The sequence below is a fragment of the Hylaeus volcanicus genome, unplaced genomic scaffold, assembly GCF_026283585.1.
Source record: "Hylaeus volcanicus isolate JK05 unplaced genomic scaffold, UHH_iyHylVolc1.0_haploid 12172, whole genome shotgun sequence".
Classification (NCBI taxonomy): Eukaryota; Metazoa; Arthropoda; class Insecta; order Hymenoptera; family Colletidae; genus Hylaeus; species Hylaeus volcanicus.
The window spans coordinates 154,813-174,595 of record NW_026533129.1 but is presented as its reverse complement, the minus strand read 5'-3'; the positions used below and the strand labels follow the sequence as shown (position 1 = coordinate 174,595).

Below are 19,783 nucleotides of genomic sequence, written 5' to 3'. Positions count from 1 at the left end.
GACTGACCTTCTCAATCTGCGGATTTAAATCCGATAGAGCATCTCTCAGGAGAGATGAAACGTCGAATGAAAAATCATAGAAGTTCTAATAAGACACAATTTTTTCAAAATTTAATAGAACAGTGGAACAAACTACCACGCGATTACATTATTCAGTTAATTAAATCCATACCTCATCGCTGTGCTGCTGTTATTGCTTCAAACTGCACAGCAACGAAATATTAATTATAATATGTTAAATAATGTACCCCGAAATTGTTATAAAATGAAAAACAGGCATAATTTTTTTGTTAAACATGCTGGCCGGGAACTTTTGAACACGTTAATTTACGTATTCTACAAATAAAGACGTAAGAAAAATAAATAGCGGTGATTTTTTTTGTAGCATCCTTTCACGTAATATGGCTTTACATATGATTCTAATCAAAATGTCTCAACGCTTCTCTTTTGGAAGAAAAATCGTAAAAACCATCTGACCGGGAACTTTTGAACGCAAGTGTACATACGTTTAAATTTCACATACAATTGCATCGCAGTATAAAGTTGCATGTATATTTCTCGAGATTATCCAATATTTCACTATTTTTCAAACGTAAAATTTGTAAATCCTATGATATAATGAGAAATTTAACTTTACAATGCTAGGTTTTATTATCACTAGATACATTCGGATAAAAGAATATTTCATATTTTGAAACAATACTTCTGTTTCTACCTATGACATACCAATTACGTATGATGATACTATAATTATCTGTTACACTTTATATATTTTCAGATATCAAACTATATGTTTGTTCTTCAAAATTGAAGACTATAACTTACAAATATATACATTATTAACACATAACGTATCGCTAGTAACGTAACAAGTGTTCAGAAAAATAATTAGTGTATATGTAATTAATAATAATTAGTGTATATTCACGTTATTCAAGTGCTAAGAAAAATCAGTATTTAAAGACGTTTCTCGAAAGTATCCATCAAACCAGTTGGTTAGCGATAAGCAATGTGTTATGTGCTTAAATACTTTTATGGAAGACTTTATAGCATATATTACACAATAGTATATTATTACAGTATTAAATTATTAAATACAAGGTTCAACTAAGAGTTCTTTTAAGAACGATATAGAAGGCACTTGCAACGGTTCAAGCTTTATAGTCTTCAATTTTGCCAAATATAAGGGCAAGACATTAATTACTTATAATGTTTGATTTACACTAATTGCAACGAAGTACGAATTTTTACATAAAATTATGTTGCATTTGAAACAATTTATTCCTATAAATTGAAACCCGGAATCGAATTTTTGAACTACTTTCAACTAGCATTAGATATGTCGATATCAATTGTTTCTTCCTTAAGCAAAGCCCGTTTGTCTTCTTTGGGATTAGTTTGTCGCTTACCACCTATTTTACGTTTACCTCTATTAAGTACACCATTTTCCTCATCCATCATGCGCAAAATCTGTGTCTGATCGGAGCTTTCTATAGGTGCTATTGATATATCGCGAACAGCGCGAAATTTACCACAATTGTTTAGATGTTCGTTTTCTAGCCGAAAGAAATTCCAAACAAATCTCCTGAAAACAAATATTGGTATGCGTTCTCAAGATAAATATTACATTACCACTAAACGTACCACTAACGTTCAAATGAACGACTTAAACTCTTTAAGTGCTGAATATTGCTTGACCAGAGAAAAATTCGCGTGGACAGCACATGTCTAGTGGTACAAGTTAATATTAATTGTGAGACATAATTGTAATTTTCTTACACAAAATTAAACAGTACAAGAAAATTATTTTTGAGTATTAAATATTTGATTAACAATATTAAAATGTAAAACATAGCTTAATTTGAAAATTAATGAATCTGAGTATTAAAACTCAATACGTATAACAAAAAATATGGGAAACATTGATAATTTTGTCTCAAGCGCGCGGGAGATAGAAAAGATTGACAAAATCATAATCCACATCGCTGGATTTCAATGAATGCATATACAGTCTCTCCCAGTGAAAATTGTACAGGTCATATTATAAGAATTACTGACTCGATACAGTGGAAGAATAAGGAATTTGGTTGTAAATAACTGATAAAACTATAGTTTAATACTCGGTCACTACTCATACTCAGTTATAAAGAATTAAACATTATTCTTTGTTAGCCTGAAAAAAAATAATGCCTAACGTCCGATATTGACCTAATACTCATAAAATCGTACAGCAGGCTTTGAGTATAACAAAGACAGCAAGTGTTCATTCGTTATCGTCCCGCGACCTTTCCTGGGATTAGCTAACGAATGGGTAAAGAAGAAAAGCTGTCGAATCGTGTTTTCGCCTAAGCAGTTAATATCGCTACCGTGGTGATAATATACTTATAATTAAGAATTACAAAATAACTTGTTCCTTGTGAATATGTATATATACACTTGAGTTTAGTCACATGTATCATTACTCTTTAAGTTAAATAAAGTTTTTCGCTCATAATGGTTATGGGGCCAGTCACAAAATAACAGGTGACGTAAAGAATAGTAAAAGATATAAAAGCACGTGTTAGTGAAAGTGCGAATATCGCTAGTGTAAGTGAAAAAGGAAAAATAAGGACCTGTTGCATCTAAAAATCACGAAACTCTCCGACGCCAATTACCAGGCATGGAAAACGGTGATATCATGGTACCTTAGAAGAAAAGGATTACTGGACCACGTGCTGACCGAGAAAAGACCACAAAATCCCACGAATGAAGAGGTAAGACAACACCAGATTAATGAAAATAAGGCACTTGCTGCGATCGGATTAAATATAGAGGGACGGAAATGTAAGCCAAAGACAGTGCTTAGTGACGATGAAAAAGAAAGTTTATCAGTAGGAAATGATGTAGAAGCTAATCTTCTACAAATAATGGAGCCACGAAATGTTGAGGAAGCCCTAGCGTCCCCGCAAGCCATTCAGTGGAAAAACGCAATCAAGGAAGAGCTAGATAGCTTATCCAGTAGAAAAACTTGGGAAGTCGTCAAACTCTCAGAAGGAAAGAAATGCATAGGTTGTAAATGGGTGTTCAAATTGAAAAGAGACGCAGATGGACAAATTCAAAGATACAAGGCGAAACTTGTAGCTCAAGGTTTCTCCCAACAAAAGGGATTAGACTACGATAAAACGTATTCACCAGTGGTCAGTTTCTCCGAGATCAGAATAATGTTAGCAATAACAGTGAACTTTCAATGGTACACAAGGCATATACATATTAAATGGGCGTATTTATGTGGAGAGTTGGAAGAGGAGATATTTATGAAATTGCCACCATTATGCGAGAATAAAGAAGAAGGATCTGTAGCAAGATTGTTAAGACCGATATATGGATTAAAACAATCTGGAAGGAGTTGGGACAAGAAATTGGATCGTTTTTTAATTAAAGAAGGATTCAAGAGACTAAAATCTTCAGGATGTACATACGTAAATGGGCATTGGACGATTGTGGTTATACATGTCGATGATATTTTTGTATTTTCCAGACGCCAATCGACGATTACGAAACTAATAGATTCTATCTCTAAAGAATACGAAGCCAAGGATTTAGGCAAAATAAGTCACGATTTAGGTGTAAGGATAGATAGCAACGACGATGGAAGTATTTCGTTCTTACAGAAAAATCACATTGAGACAATCTTAAGAGGGTAGACACGGCACGTGACCTTTCCGCTTTGTCTGGTCGGTATTACAGCAGATTTTTCTGCATAGAAATGGTAATACCCATAGAGACACGGCTGGCCGATGATAACGAGGTGGCGCTTTCTGCTATTTCTGAACGAAGCGAGATACATAATTCGCTCTTAGCGAGCGAAAATGAGATACATATAGTCTCTCCAATTCGTGACGGATCTTCGCTTTGTGTCTTTGGACCTCTCTCTCTCTCTCTCTACTGTCTGTCCCTTTCTATGTTGGCGCTCGGCGTGTAAACAGAATCGACACCTCGGTTGGGTATACATTGTAAGTATGTATAACCAAATATTCAAGTCCGACCAGCTTCGCATTCGTCCAGAGTTTAGAAGCGCCGACGAAGTAGACAAAGACAGTTTGACGAAGAAGAAAGAGAGACTAATAAGGAATGTTTTTCAGGTGTCTGCCTCTGATTGTTTTGATTTTTGGATATGATTTTTGGATTAAAATAAGATATAAAATAAGATAGATTCAGAAAAAATGTATGTTCTTCTTTGTTATTATATAAACTGTGATTACTTTTAAAATAATGCTATAAACAAATTATTTTTTTTGCAAAATTTAGGGTAAGATTTTATATGCATATAGAAAACCATGACACTTTTTCTTAAAAAGTTTCCTTCTAGGGGGTCGTTTCAGCTCGTAAATATGAAACAGGCGAAAATACAAAAATAGATATATTTTATTTTTAACCGACTTCGAAAAGGAGGAGGTTACTCAATTCGACATGTTTTGTTTTGTTTTTTTTTTTTAAATGTCTGTTCACCGATTACGCCGAGATAGCTTGACCAATCAGAATGGAACCTGTTGCATCTTGTAGAGCATGTTCCCCCGGTGATCCTGCTGTCAAGACTTTTTGCGATTTGGCATTTTTTACCCGTCTTTTTACCAAAAAACCGTGATTTTTAGTTATGCTTGCCGACAACGTCGAGATGGCATCGCAGTGAAACCTCTTGCATCTTGTCGAATATTTCTTCTAGTTGGTCACTTAAAAGAAACATTTTGTGATTTGTCATTTATTTACCCGTTTTTTTTTTTTTTTTTAAACAGAAACATTTTGTCTTGCTTCTTACTCCGAGACGGATGGACCAATCAGATCGAAACTCCTTGCATCTGGAAGAACATTTGCCATTTGGTCCCATAGCAAAACATTTGTCCTTGTCTTATTTTTTACTACTTTATATCACTTTCTATCGCAAAAAGCGTACTATTTCACGTATGTTTGGCCTGAAACCGATGAAATCGATGAAACCCCTTACATTTTGCTGCCGGAGAGGTTTTCGCAATGATCACAGATGCAAAAATTGATGAATTTCTGTATTGTTTATAACTATTGTTATCGCAAAATTCCTATTATATGATGTAACTCGGTGAGGAAATTACAGAGCGCGATGGAACCTTCCGCATTTCATGATAGATGAATTCGTGATGTTCCCATGTGCAAAAATTTATGGACACTTTTATTGTTTATAAAACCATTGTTGGTGCGAAATTGCTATGCTCTGGTGCAGCTCGACAAGGAATTTACCAAACGCAATCAATGCCTTCACATGTAGTTGCAGATGTATTCCCGATAATCCCATTTGCAATTATACAGGGTGTCTAAAAAATGTTGGATGTCTTTGAATGGGGTGTTTCGGTGGGGGGGGGGGGTGATTTGAAACAATTTTTTCTTAACGAAAATGTTGTTCGAGGCTTCGTTAAGGAGATATTGACAGAAACCCGCGACCAATCAGAGCGCGAGTATGCTGACGGAGCGCCTGCGGTAGCATAGGCCCCGCAGACGCTCCTCCGGCATACTCGCGCTCTGATTGGTCGGGAGTTTCTGTTTCTAGAATATCTCCTTAACGAAGCATCGAGCAACATTTTCGTTAAGGAAAAATTGTTTCAACCCCCCCTTCCCCGCGGAATAAGTCTTTTCAAGGACCTCCAACGTTTTTGGGTCATCCTGAATATTGCTCATAACTGTTGTTATTGCATGAAACCTATTGGTTATAGATTGCCACTAAAAAGAGTGAAATAAAATAATTTTTTGGAAAAAAAATTTAACCGACTTCAAAAAAGGTACAGTGAAAAGTATGAAATAATTTCTAGTTAATTTATATGAATACGCACTAGCTCTAGATACAATTGCTTAAAAGTATGGAAAAATGCAGTGAAAAGTGTGAAATAATTTCTATTTAAACTGCATTGTTATTCACCATCGTTTGATGAATTTGGTTAAATGATTAAATACATCATATTAAATGCAATGCACCTTTTTCGGAGGCGGCGCAAAATTTAGAATTAAGTATATTAAAAAATGCTAAACTTGGTTTAATTTTCTGTCGGAGAAACAAAAAATATGGTCTTTATTTATTGCTATCATTACATCCACTCTGACATCATACTCATTAACACTATTCAATATCGCCGCCGCCACCAAATACTATCCCAAACCTATTCAGACAGTATTTCCATGGGGAGAGTTTATACATTAGCAGTAATCAATTTTGCCGCCCCTCCCCTCCAAAAAAGCCCCAAATCTACTCAAACTATATTTCCGTGTACATACCATATACATTAACTATTAATTCCTCATAGACAATAAACATGTATACATTGACAGCATTCAATATTGCCGCCTCTACCTAAAGCTAACCCAAACCAGAATTAAAAAATTTTTACATCTGCACCGCCTCCGAAAAAGGTGCATTGCATTTAATATGATGTATTTAATCATTTAACCAAATTCATCAAACGATGGTGAATAACAATGCAGTTTAAATAGAAATTATTTCACACTTTTCACTGCATTTTCCCATACTTTTAAGCAATTATATCGAGAGCTAGTGCGTATTCATATAAATTAACTAGAAATTATTTCATGCTTTTCACTGCACCTTTTTCGAAGTCGGTAAAATTTTTTATCCAAAAAATTATTTTATTCGCTCCTTTAAAACATATCCAAAAATCAAAACAATCTGTGGCGGATACCTAAAAAACATGCCTTGTGAGAGTCGAAGTGATCGTAAACAATTTAAATGCCTTCTAATCTGTGAGACAATAATGTGATAAACTAACTTTTTTATTGTTAATTTTTTGTTGAATACAAATTTCACCAACATATTGGTGAGGTTTTCCTGATTAAAATGAGACCAAACACGATATTGTTATGACAATTCTTTATGATACTAGGCTTGTAAATGTTCCTCTTTTTCCGCTGTCTGTTCCTATGCTCTGTCGACGTCGGCAAATGTAAGAATATTTCGGCTTCAGTAAAATGGCAACAGCGCAGCGTAGGGAAAGGATAGACGCTGTTGTGCCAGAATGACCACGTCGAAATATATCGATATTCACGTTAGCAGTCGTCCTCAGTAAGCGCCATTTTATACCGATTTCCTGAACTAAATTTGGTACGTGACTTGCTCTGCATTATCGTCAAAATGGCGGAACTCGTTTTTGGAAATAATTTCAGGACTTTTCGATTTCGTCCTTATATGAGAATATTTGAGGCTAAGTGAGGGCTCATTCAAAAGAGAAAGATTCAGTGCAGCACGCTCTGGCCACCGTTTGAGCCATAAAACTCTTTTAATGACCTAAAAATGCTTGGATTCTGCAGGTGTATTTTATCGTATTTTTGCTCTACTTTGGACACTCATATTATTAGATATGAACAAGATCTCGTTAAATCATGACCAGAGCGTGCTGTATTGAACCTTCCTTTTTCGAATGATCCCTCATTTAGGCTCAAATATTCTCATATAAGGACGAAAAACGAAAAGTCCCGGACCCCTTTTTTCGCCCATTTTTACCGGTAATGTCCACCTCGCTGCATTACCCGTGTCTTCCCCCTTAAAGGAATATAACATGACTAACTGCCGCAGAGCACCCACACCATTTGAATCAGGATCGAGACTTTCAAAGGAAGATGCTCCACAAACTCCAGAAGAGAGAGAGAGAGAATGTCAAAGGTATCGTATAGAAAACTTATCGGGGAACTAATGCATTTAGCTTTACACACTAGGCCAGACATTTTACATGCAGTAACACAACGGTCCCAGTACAACGTTGATCCTGGGATAATACACTGGCATCAAGCCAAGCATGTATTGCGCTACCTAAACAAAACCAAAGACTTAGGATTAAGGTATTCTGCAAGTAAGGAGCCAAAAGTTAAAATATACTCGGATGCAGATTGGCCAAGTAACGTCGATGATAGACGCTCCTATTCTGATATGATTTTAAAAATAGGAGAAATGGTACTCATCAAAACAAAGATGTGTATAGACGTCTACAATAGAAGCGAAGTATATAGCTTTGTCTCAAAGCGCCAAAGAGGCATAATGGATGCAAATGATGTTGAAAGAGCTAGATTTATTTGAATTTTTTATTTCAGACAGAGTAGAGAAGAGTAAAACCAAGCACATCGATATCGCCTATCATGTGGTACGAGATAAGGTCGAGGAAGGCATAATAAACATTCTCTACATTGCCACAAACGAAAACCCGGCAGACGTAATGACGAAGGGATTAAAGCAACTGAACCAAATGAACGCAATACGGATGCTGAGATTAGATTCCGGAAAAGTGGGGGATTGATGGCTGGTTTGCGTCGGTTTGAATAGCGCGCGTTTAGAACTGCGAGAATGTCTGGAAACACGTAGTTTCGTTTTTGTTTTCCACCGCTCGGCGACAACGCGTGCTGCCCTTGCTGTCTTACCTCGTGGTCGCTACATGCGTCGAACGCGTCGCGATGGTTCCTTTCTTTATGTTAACCCTTAAATGGACAATGTTGTTTTTAAACAACATACTAAACATCACAGATAAAATTGACCTTCTTTTAATTTTTTGTTAATTTTGACTAGTTTTTATTTCTGAACGAATTTTGTACTTTTTTTAATGTTGGCACTATCCAATATTTTTATGCATTGAAAATAAGTTAATGTCAAATGTCACTTTGAAGAAAACTTTGAAAACGTGAAACAAAAATCGTCCATTTAAGGGTTAAATAGAAAAAGTTTTTCGTTCACAGGATTGTGACAAAAGTTCGATCAAAGAAGCCGCGGATCCTATATAAGCAACTCGGCGGCCGGCCACGCTACCAAAAAGGCTAAGGGATAAGGCGCCAGTCTTATAAACAAGAGTCGAATGGGCGAGGACCTGGACGGACAAGGGATCGTTCGCTGTTCGGCACTCAACGAAGAACAATCTAGCATAAACCATACCATTAGAAGGCATCCTATTAATGTTAATAAAGTACTTTTATAGTTGCAATTATTACTCCGTTGTTAATAGCATGTATCAAGAATCGCTCAGGAATGGCTATTATACAATTGCCCAAATGTTATTCACAAACCACCGCAATCACTCGATTTAAATATAACTGAACATGTTTGGCATGAATTTAAATTACATGTAAATAAGTGTGAAGAATTAAATAAAGAACAATTAAAAGCTGCAATACAAAGAATGTTAAAAAATATTCAACCAAGTTTTTTTAGAAACATTAGTTCGATCTATGGCACGCAGGCAGCGTTTTGCAGGAAATTATAAATAATAACGGTTATCCTACTAAATATTGAAGTATTTGTTCATAGTAGATTTGTATTTTACTGTATAAATAAATTGTATATTTTTTCGTACGATTTTGCGTGTGAGGGCGATATCGGACGTTACGACATTATTGATCTTATTCACTAATAAAAAATAATGATTAATTTTGTTTAATGAGTATGAGTAATAACCAAGTACTAACCTGTCATTGAACCGAATCCATAATCTTTACGATACGACTTGTACGATTTCCACTGTGAGTGATTTTATGTATCTATAGCACTCAAGGGGTTAGAAGTTGATCCAATATTATACATTAATGTTTGTTTCATAAATTTGACTATATTTAATGTTAATGCGTTCACAATCGGGGCAAAATCATGCTCAGTCCTCATACGTTCAAAAAAGCGTCGGATACCCATCTATGTAAGTTCGAGCGGCGTGCACGACCAATGTCCACTTAAAAGTGTTAACTCCTAGCGCAGGAGGATCTGAAGGACCTAAACGAGCTTGCGCAGCGAGCGCGAACACCCAAACAAGCACGGAATCCCGAAAAATGTCACGCACCATCGTCGCTGTCGCCGCCGCGGACGGTCGACAAGGGAATGCCATTAAGAACTGAAAATACCATACTCGGCAATTTTTATCAAAACTTTGCAGAAGCAACTCCATTCAATTCTTGATGTTTTTGCGATGACAATGAAACCACACACGACATAAGTTGGACAATAATTAACGAAATTACATGAAAAATCTGATTGCATAATTGAAAAATTATTTCGTTAAAAATACACTATCGGACAAGCAAACCGGAACGATTTTTCAAATGCTCATAACTATGAGAGTTTTCAATCGATTTCGGTGAAACTTCGTGAGGAATAGTCTTCAAGTGTCTTCTGGGTGTGTGCAAAGTTGCATTGGCGAAGGTTGATGTGAAGGGGTTAATTCACCCCCCTAAAGGGGAAGGTGTAAAAAAACGCCTCTTTGAAACCGGCCATGGATGACGGAATTGGTTGAAAAATTCAAAAAACCTTTAGGGCGACTCTTCTTGATGCCCTCTACAAAATGCACCCCTTGAAATCCCTTTCGGACATACCCACCCCCCTCACAACCTTCCACCCTCTCTAAAATCCACAATTTTTGGACGACGGTCTCGATTTTGGACTCAATGCATTCTCTGGACTCCCCTGATCCAGAAAATGCTATCACTCATACCGTGCAACTCATAGGCACCCTTTGGGAGGGTTGAACAGCTCGCAAATTTTCAACCCCCTTCGTAAGGGAGCACTTCCACACATCGGAGGGCAATGAAATTCACCATGTTTGTTCTCGATACATTAAGGATTAATGCCGAAAAGGTCCCGTTTCGAGAACTGCCCCCGGAGCTGAAGGGAGGGGGGAAGAGGTAGGGGTGGTCCACCCCCAAATGTAAGGGTTGGAACGTTGTTTCGTTGGATGGATTACATGTCTAACAGTCCAGGGCATCGGGGCGACACAGTTTTGATGTCTTTTTCCCGCGTGAATGGCAATAAAATTCGAAAATGTCGTTTTTGGGGGAAAACTTGGGGAGGACTTAAAGAGTATTCATAGAAAAATAGAAGATCCCCCTAAAAAAATTCAAGAAAGTAGAAAAAGAAGTGAAATCAAAATGAGCTGCCAGTACATGAAGGTGCTTTCCAGCAAAGTGCAAAGGCGACACTGTATAACACAATGAAAAATTCGGTGCATTCCAACTATGCGCAGCTAAAATGCTGTGTTCAACAGTGCAGACGTTCAGACCCTAATGACAATTCATGTAAACTGACTGCTCCGCACTTTGGCGAGGAAATGAAGCTAAATAGTGTATCAACCACAAACTGAGACTGTTTAGACATTTGCCTAGATGTCCGTGGCCTGGAAGTCAAATGCTTGGCGTGGCCAGGCGAAAGCATTCTCTGATCATCAATACCCATACTTTCACTCTCGCAAACTTTCACATAATTTGTCAATTTAAAACTTTGACAATATGAGTACATTTTCATTGTATTGGGTTTTAAATTATTTCTAAGGTCATTCATCGACACCGATACCTTTCCTCTCACAAGCTTTCAGATAATTTGTCAGTTTAAAACGCTGACAATATGAGTACATTTTTATTATTTTACGTTTTAAAATAATTCTTATTCATCAAAACCTTGACCTTGCCTGGTCACGCCAAGCATTTGACTTCCAGGCCACGGACATCTAGACAAATGTCTAAACAGTCTCAGTTTATGGTTGATACACTATTTAGCTTCTTCATTTCACCGCCAAAGTGCGGAGCAGTCAGTTTACATGAATTGTCATTAGGGTCTGAACATCTGCACTGTTGAACACAGCATTTTAGCTGCGCATAGTTGGAAAGCACCAAATTTTTCATTGTGTTATACAGTGTCGCCTTTGCACTTTGCTGGAAAGCACCTTTATGTACTGACAGCTCATTTCGATTTCACTTCTTTTTCTACTTTCTTGAATCTTTTTAGGGGGTCCGATTTACGCGATGTGAGATATCCTTTTAATCGGGAAAACGCCAAGAATTCAATGGTATCACGTTCACGTTGATACAACGAAGAATAAAAAATACGACCTTATGAAAAATTGATGAGTCGATCGCCTGTTGGACCCCAGACCTTTAAGCGAACCCAGGTAGGCGCTCGGCGGAGAACAAAAGATACGGGTAGTCAATCGTAAAATGATGTACTGCTATATATAAAATGTTTACATTTTTCATAAGATTCGGATATTTTTTACCTGAAGAAACAGCGAATAGGTCAGCCTGTACAAATGGCTTGCCGGAAATAAACGGTGCCGGTTCAGCAAGGATGTTCTTCTACGGAGATGGGTAGAACATGACATGCTTTCTCATTCCGGCAGTAGTAAAATCGCATGAATGGAACACGGTCCAATTCCTAATTTTAGTCACACATTCTCTTCTTTTAATTACAATTCGTTTACCATTAACCAACGTGAGGAGGAAAAGACGGTACTCCGGATTAGCAATGATGATGATATATAAATTTTCAAAGACAAAATTGACACAGAAGTGTTCAAATATAGCGAATGAAGAAATCATTTAAAAAGTAAAATATACTTGAATGCATTACTTCATACCTTGATTATTTATAATAAAATTAATTCAGTCTCAATCAGTATACATGTACTATACGTTATCAACACGTGAATATACCATTGCGTTATGAATTTATCTCTCAAAAAACAAGAATGGTGAAGAAAGATCGACTTTTAAACATAGTGAGGACAATGTTCTTATCTGGAGCTGTATTTGCAGCAATGAAGTGGTTGAATTTTTATGTGATGTATGTGAATATTTTTATAACGCAATTATGTTTATACATTTGCTACAAAGTTCTACGTATTTTTCAACTATAATTCATGAACAAGAATTCCATCTTGTCTATTTACGTTTTTTACACATTCAATTCGATCAATAGATATGACTGACAAGTACGTTCTTCCTTTCATGTGTACGTATGTATTGCACTGGAATTATATCATCTTGAACAAATACCGTTTAAGTTTCCAGCAATAATTATTTAATGTATGAACTCGTAGTGATAAGCAATATGCAATAATCTTAGAAATAGCATACAAATTTGGGCTGAAAAGGACAAATATCACTCTATTCGCTCGCACGGTAAGCTCGTGCTCACTAGGCCAGCTGAAACCTGGCCACGTGAGCCTGGAACGTGGATCGAGACCTAAACGCTCGTAAAAATCGACTCTTTCGGGTGGTTCCGACCGTTCGTCGTCGCATTTAGCGACCTTTTGCCCACTAGTAGGAACGTGTTTTCGAACAAAATCTGGCGAGTACGCACAATTAACGATCGAACGGGCTCGTTACATAGATGGGAATCCGCCTTAACGCTGAAGTCGAGCCGTAAAATTCGTGCCGAGCAGTTACATGACAGCGTTCTGTTGCAAATCAGTATGGAGTATAGACCCATTAATCGGAATCACGAAATAACGTTACCCGATTCTGATTCGTGCATTATGTCCCATATTACATTTACGTATGTCAAATTTACAAAAATATGATTTTTATTTTATAACCAGTAAAATAAGTGATTATGGTAAAAACAGGTATATGGGTGATTCTGAGATAACTGTGACTTTTTATGTCTGGTGGTTTATTTATTATTAAACATTACTTTCTTCTTATCAAAAAGTTATTAATATGAGAAATTTGATAGTATTCTACAATCGATAATAAAGATTGCGACATAAGTGGTCACAGTTTCTACATAAATTACGGAAATATATTCTAAATGTCATTACCGTGGCATGTCCGATTCTTATTTTTAAAGCATAATAAATGATTTTCTATTAAAATTTGTTTTGTAATATGAAGATTACCTCTTGTAAGTATAGTCTAACATATACTTTATAAAATTACATCATAATCATACCAAAATATGAATTGTTGTATAAAATGATTATCAATGATTTGTGTCCGAAAATTTCGCTTTTTTTTAAATTTGAATTTTTTCCCACCTATTGGCCATCTTAATTTAGTTTCATCTGCTCAACGGGATGGCGTTTCAAATAGAACCTATTTATGCATTGCTTACAGCTGCTACTTAATTTATTTTATTTCCTCAATATTATGATGAGAGTGATTTGTTTTAATTTGCAAGAGGTACGTCATAAAATTAGTAATCAGTACTATGGTATTGCAATTTATGGGCATTAATACAATGTTTGAATTGCTTACACTTTTTGATTTCTTTTTACGTCAACAGTAGAAATTTTGCTAATTATTTAGAAGTATGTCTTCCTCACTGATTTTGATGACCTTGAAATATGTTGTCAAGGTCATCATTCTGAACAACTTTTTCCTATATATGTTACCGCCGCTCAGCCTTAGTTTCCGGGATATCTACACCTATAAAAAACTTCAAAAAAGTAAAAAAATTACGCCAAGTACATGAAAAAGTGGAGGACTCAAGGAGTTATCATAGAAGAATAAAATATCCCCATAAAAAAGTACAAGAAAGTAGAAAAAGAAGTGAAATCAAAATGAGCTGCCAGTACATGAAGGTGCTTTCCAGGAAAGTGCAAAGGCGACACTGTGTAACACAATGTAAAATTCGGTGGTTTCCAACTATGCGTAGCTAAAATGCTGTGTTCAACAGTTCGGACGTTCAGATTCTAATGGCAATTCATGTAAAGTGACTGCTCCATACTTTAGCGGTGACATGAAGAAGCTAAATAGCGTATCATCCACAAACTGAGGCTGTTTAAAAATTTGCCTTGATGTCCGCGGCCTGGAAGTCAAATGCTTGGAGTGGCCAGCTAAGGCATTCTCAGATCATCAAGACCCATACTTTCTCTCTCGCAGGCTATTACATAATTTGTCAATTTAAAACTCTTACGATATGAGTACATTTCCATTGTATTGGGTTTTAAATTATTTCTAAGGTCATTCATCGATACCGATACCTTTCCTCTCACAAGCTTTCAGATAATTTGTCAGATTAAAACTCTGACAATATAAGTACACTTTCATTATTTTGCGTTTTAAAATAATTCTTATTCATCGACACGACCTTGCCTGGCCACGCCAAGCATTTGACTTCCAGGCCGCGGACGTCAAGGCAAATTTTTAAACAGCCTCAGTTTGTGGATGATAAGCTATTTGGCTTCTTCATGTCACCGCTACAGTGTGGAGCAGTCAGTTTACATGAGTTCTCATTAGGGTCCGAGTGTCTGCACTGTTGAACACAGCATTTTAGCTGCGCATAGTTGGAAACCACCAAATTTTACATTGTGTTACACAGTGTCGCCTTTGCACTTTGCTGGAAAGCACCTTTATGTACTGGCAGCTCATTTCGATTTCACTTCTTTTTCTACTTTCTTGTATTTTTGTATGGGGATCTTTTATTTTTCTATAATAACTCCTTGAGTCCTCCACTTTTTCATGTAATTGGCGTAATTTTTTTACTTGTTTGAAGTTTTTTATGGGGATCTCACTTCTCTTTACAAAGATAATTTATATAGTGAATGACTTCAAATAATAGAAAATGAGAGATCAGTTTAAATACTTTAAGGTTTCAAAAGTACGCGGAACACATTGCAGAAGTCTCATTGCAAGAAATTTATTAAAGAAGAAATGAGGAACGAATAGAGAGATCAACTATTTCTAACACACAATTTATTGTATTAGAATACAGTTCATACGTTCACAGGACGCATGACAGAAAGTCTTGTAACATATTTAAATAATGAGAAAATGAACAGAGGTCCACTATTTGTAATAGATAATTTATTGTATTACAATAATATAAAAAAAGAAAGGTCAGACTTAGTCCTTCGAGTTCTCAAAAGTATGCACGACACATGACAGAAGGTCTTGTTGCAAGAAATTTAAGTGTTACTGATAAAGTGATTACAATAATATAGAAAATGGGAGATCAGTTTGAATCCTTTAAGGTTTCAAAAGTACGCGGAACGCATTGCAAGAAGTCTCATTGCAAGAAATTTATTATAGAAAAAATGTAATCAGTTTATCAGTAACATTTAAATGCAACATGACTTTCTGCCATGTGTTGTGCATACTTTTGAGAACTTGAAGGACTAAGTCTGACCTTTCTTTTTTTATATTATTGTAATACAATAAATTATCTATTACAAATGATGGATCTCTGTTCATTTTCTCATTATTTAAATTTGTTACAAGATTTTCTGTCATGCGTCCTATGAACGTATAAATTCTATTCTAATATAATAACTTGTGCGTTAGAAATAGTTGATCTCTCTATTCATTCCTCATTTCTTCTTTAAATTTCTTGCAATGAGACTACCTGGAATGCGTTCAACGTACTTCTGAAACCTTAAAGGATTCAAACTGATCTCCCATTTTCTATATTATTGTAATCACTTTATCAGTAACTTTTAAATTTCTTGCAACAAGACTTTCTGTCATGTGTCATGCGTACTTTTGAGAACTTAAAGGACTAAGTCTGACCTCTCTTTTTTCTATATTATTGTAATACAATAAATTATGTATTACAAATAGTGGATCTCTGTTCCTTTTCTCATTTTCTCATTATTTAAATTTGTTACAAGACTTTCTTCCATGCATTCTGTAAACGTATGAACTATATTCTAATATAATAAATTGTGCGTTACAAATAGTTGATTTCTTTTTTTCATTTCTCGCTTCATCTTTAACATTTAAATTTCTTGCAGTGAGACATCCTGCTATGCATTCTCTCTCCCTTTGTTTTTACAGTTCATACGTACACGGAACGTGTGACAGAAAGTCTTGTTGCAAGCAATTTAAATGTTTATCATGAAGTGAAAATAAAAAAAGTGATCCACTATTTATAACACACAATTTATTGTATTAGAACACTTATTCTTATTTGCACAAAATGAACATTTATTGAAATTTGTATTATGAACTGCACACTCAAACACCAAATTTATATATATCTTTTCACAACGACATGGTAGATATTTTATCACTTATAACCATATACTTCCCAATACAATATCACTACACGTAGCCTTTAAAATAATTATTCAATTTGCGGTGTCCAAATGTCACCAATACAAACTGGCAGGTTATACAGGTTAGAAATGACAACTGTCAGAAATACAAACTGACAGGTTATACAGGTTAGAAATGAACGAGCGGCGTGAGCGGCAGCCATATTACAATTCCGGCCAACGAGCCCTGCCGACTGATTCCGAGAGTCGACGAATCGATGAACAGCCTTAGCTCCTATTGGCTAAGTGTTGACGAAAAATCGACTGGAAAAGTGTAAGATGGTAATATTTTTGCATGTATCATGACATGGTATTATTACGATATCTCAGTTGTACGTGGACCGATTTTATTCGAAAGGTTATATGCAATTTACATTAGAAAAATGCATTTAAATTTAGAAAATATTGCAGGCGTGATGAGATATTAATGAAAGAAGTTTCAATTTAGGTTAGAATAGACCATCTCTCCTGTAAAAGATGAGCAGTAGCGCCACATTATACAGGGTGGCTGTATAATTTTTCATGAACTTGGTGTCGAGACGCTACCGCGTCTGTAGATATAAAGATCATACATTTCCATACATACTGCACTATATATACCATACAAAAACACACTATAACAGTTCAAACTTGTTCTGAGAGTTTGTATCATGCACGTTTATTCGTACAGTAAAAAAAAGTGGGGATCCAGGGGCTTACCCCCGGTCGTGGGGTTGGGGACGAAGCCCCCAACTATGAGTACTGTAGCGCACCTCGCAGGTGTACACATGGTTACTCTGAAGGATATATATCGCTCTAAGGGGAGTTGAGGGGGCGCAGCCCCCCAGCATGCGTCTAGTTTCGAGGCGTATACTTTCAGCTGAAAAACCATTTACAAAATTTAAAAAACATACATCTCACAAAGATACGGATTCAAAACGCTCTCAAACAAGTTTGAACCGTTGCAATGTGTTTTTGTATGCTATATATAATGTATTCGTATGTGTAAATGTATGATCTTTATATGCAAATATCTGGAAACTAAGGCCGAGCGGCGGTAACATATGTAGTATCCGCGCCTCCCATACCCAACAATAAGGAGTCAAATAAGAACACGAAACGTAGGGTACGGGATTGGTCGCGTAAGTAAAGCGGTTGACTGTGGATCCGAGGATTCGTGGGTTCGAATCCCCGTGCCTTATTTTTCGTTTAGACTATACTTTTAAATAATTACCGAAATTTTTTCAGAAATTACTTTACTCATTAGCATTATAAGGTTAGCTTAGTTAAAAATTCAAATGTCAGTACCATGGTATAAAAACGCAAAAAATGGTTATATTAAATTTTACTTGAATTTTTTGACTCATTGTCAACATTTTCTTCAATGTTATCCTCAAATCGAATATGTAACATACAATTTTAATGAAACATGGCACGGGAAAAGCTCGGCTGATGGCATTGGAGGATCTTTAAAAAGAATAGCTAATGATAAAGTAAAATATGGCAACATCTCAAATTTCGACACTTTGGTATCGACTGCGTTGTTCCGTGAAAAAGATTCATATTGACGTAGTCACTTCACACAAATCGAATCTATCGATACTTTAATGCCGGTACAATTTCGTCCTTTTATTGGCACTTGGAGTAAGGAAAAACCTGGTCTAATTTTGTTTAACTCATTAAGTTGTTTTGATTGTCCACCTGGTGTAATATGTAAACATACAGACTGACAAAAAATTAAAAAGATCTCTGAATGACACCGTAATCAGTATTGAAAATAAAAGACCAAAAATAGCTCCAAATATAACACTTCGACGAAGCATAAGAAATATAAAATAATTCGATTGTGTGATGTGATAAAAAAACTATGATTTATAAAATAATACTTGAGAATACAATAAAATTTCTAATGTTATTTTTCTATATTAATTGTTGATCAATACTTTAATTATCTTTATGTATTGACTAAGGTCAAATTTGTTTTCATTTTATTATTACAAAAAAAATTGTTAAACTAATTTCATAATAAATAAAATTTAAAGAGTGTTAAAATCAAAAAAGGAACATTAAAAATATCTTGAAATTATTCCTTCAGTATTATGATTTATAATTTTGTTTAGCAATATTACACATAATTATTGTGTCTAACATGGTTGATGATACTACGTTCAGAATTTGTAAGGATTTATGTAAGTAATTTGACTATTTCATTTATATGTCAGTACCATGGCTTTTAAATTTTCGAATTTCGTTATAATTTTCATTCTGTTGTAGTTATAGTGGAATGACGATAGAAGCTTAATTCTGTGTATAATTTCAGTACAAAAACACCAAAAACATACGTCTCAAAGTATTTTTAATTTTTTAAAAATTTCAACTGCAAAAATCAGTTATCTCAGAATCACCCATATACAAGTAGTTCACGGAAAATACTAGACAGCATTTTTCTCGTAGATACTAAGTATTAGAAAGAAATGATAAAGGAAAAAGTTTTGTAATTTTTTATCCTCACAAAATGCCGTAATATTTTTTATATTTGTAATATTCTTGGAGAGAAAAAATGATGACATTTAATTTTGTAAATAGAATGCTTTATATTTTTGTATCTACTATGAAAGCGTGTATCAAGACATAATCATTCATGTGCGATACAGTGACTTTCAAGGTTTCAGAAAGTCAGAAATAAGAGATATAATTCGAATATTTTGTTCGAATGTGTTTAAAGAAGTTTTTATTGATACGGGTTAGTTCGTTGAATGCGACTTGTTTGTCGTTGTAATTTATTATGAAACTGTTTATTTCTGTTTCTATTGTTACAACAAAATTTAAATATTTGTTGCTTTCAAATTCCTATTAAATGCGTTTTTAAATTTTTCGATCGATTCTAACTTTAGTGATCTCTTAAGTAAGGATGATTCAGCTTATTTGAGAGTCATAAAATAGCGCACATCAGGAATGTTCGGATCCGTGGTATGTACAATAGCCTGGTTTACACTGTAGAAACTTTTGATATGTAT

The 19,783-nt window shown here is 35.3% G+C and overlaps 1 protein-coding gene across 2 annotated transcripts in view; it reads right to left on the bottom strand.

The window, feature by feature from the left end:
• Positions 1–530: 530 nt before the first annotated feature.
• Positions 531–19,783, bottom strand: part of LOC128882742 (xenotropic and polytropic retrovirus receptor 1 homolog) — a 28,550-nt gene continuing 9,297 nt past the window's right edge. For both annotated transcript variants that reach the window (XM_054134471.1, XM_054134472.1), the window contains exon 9: positions 531–1,585. In XM_054134471.1, coding sequence (XP_053990446.1) covers positions 1,529–1,585 — 57 coding nt within the window. In that variant the 3' untranslated portion in view covers positions 531–1,528. The remainder of the gene's footprint in view (positions 1,586–19,783) is intronic.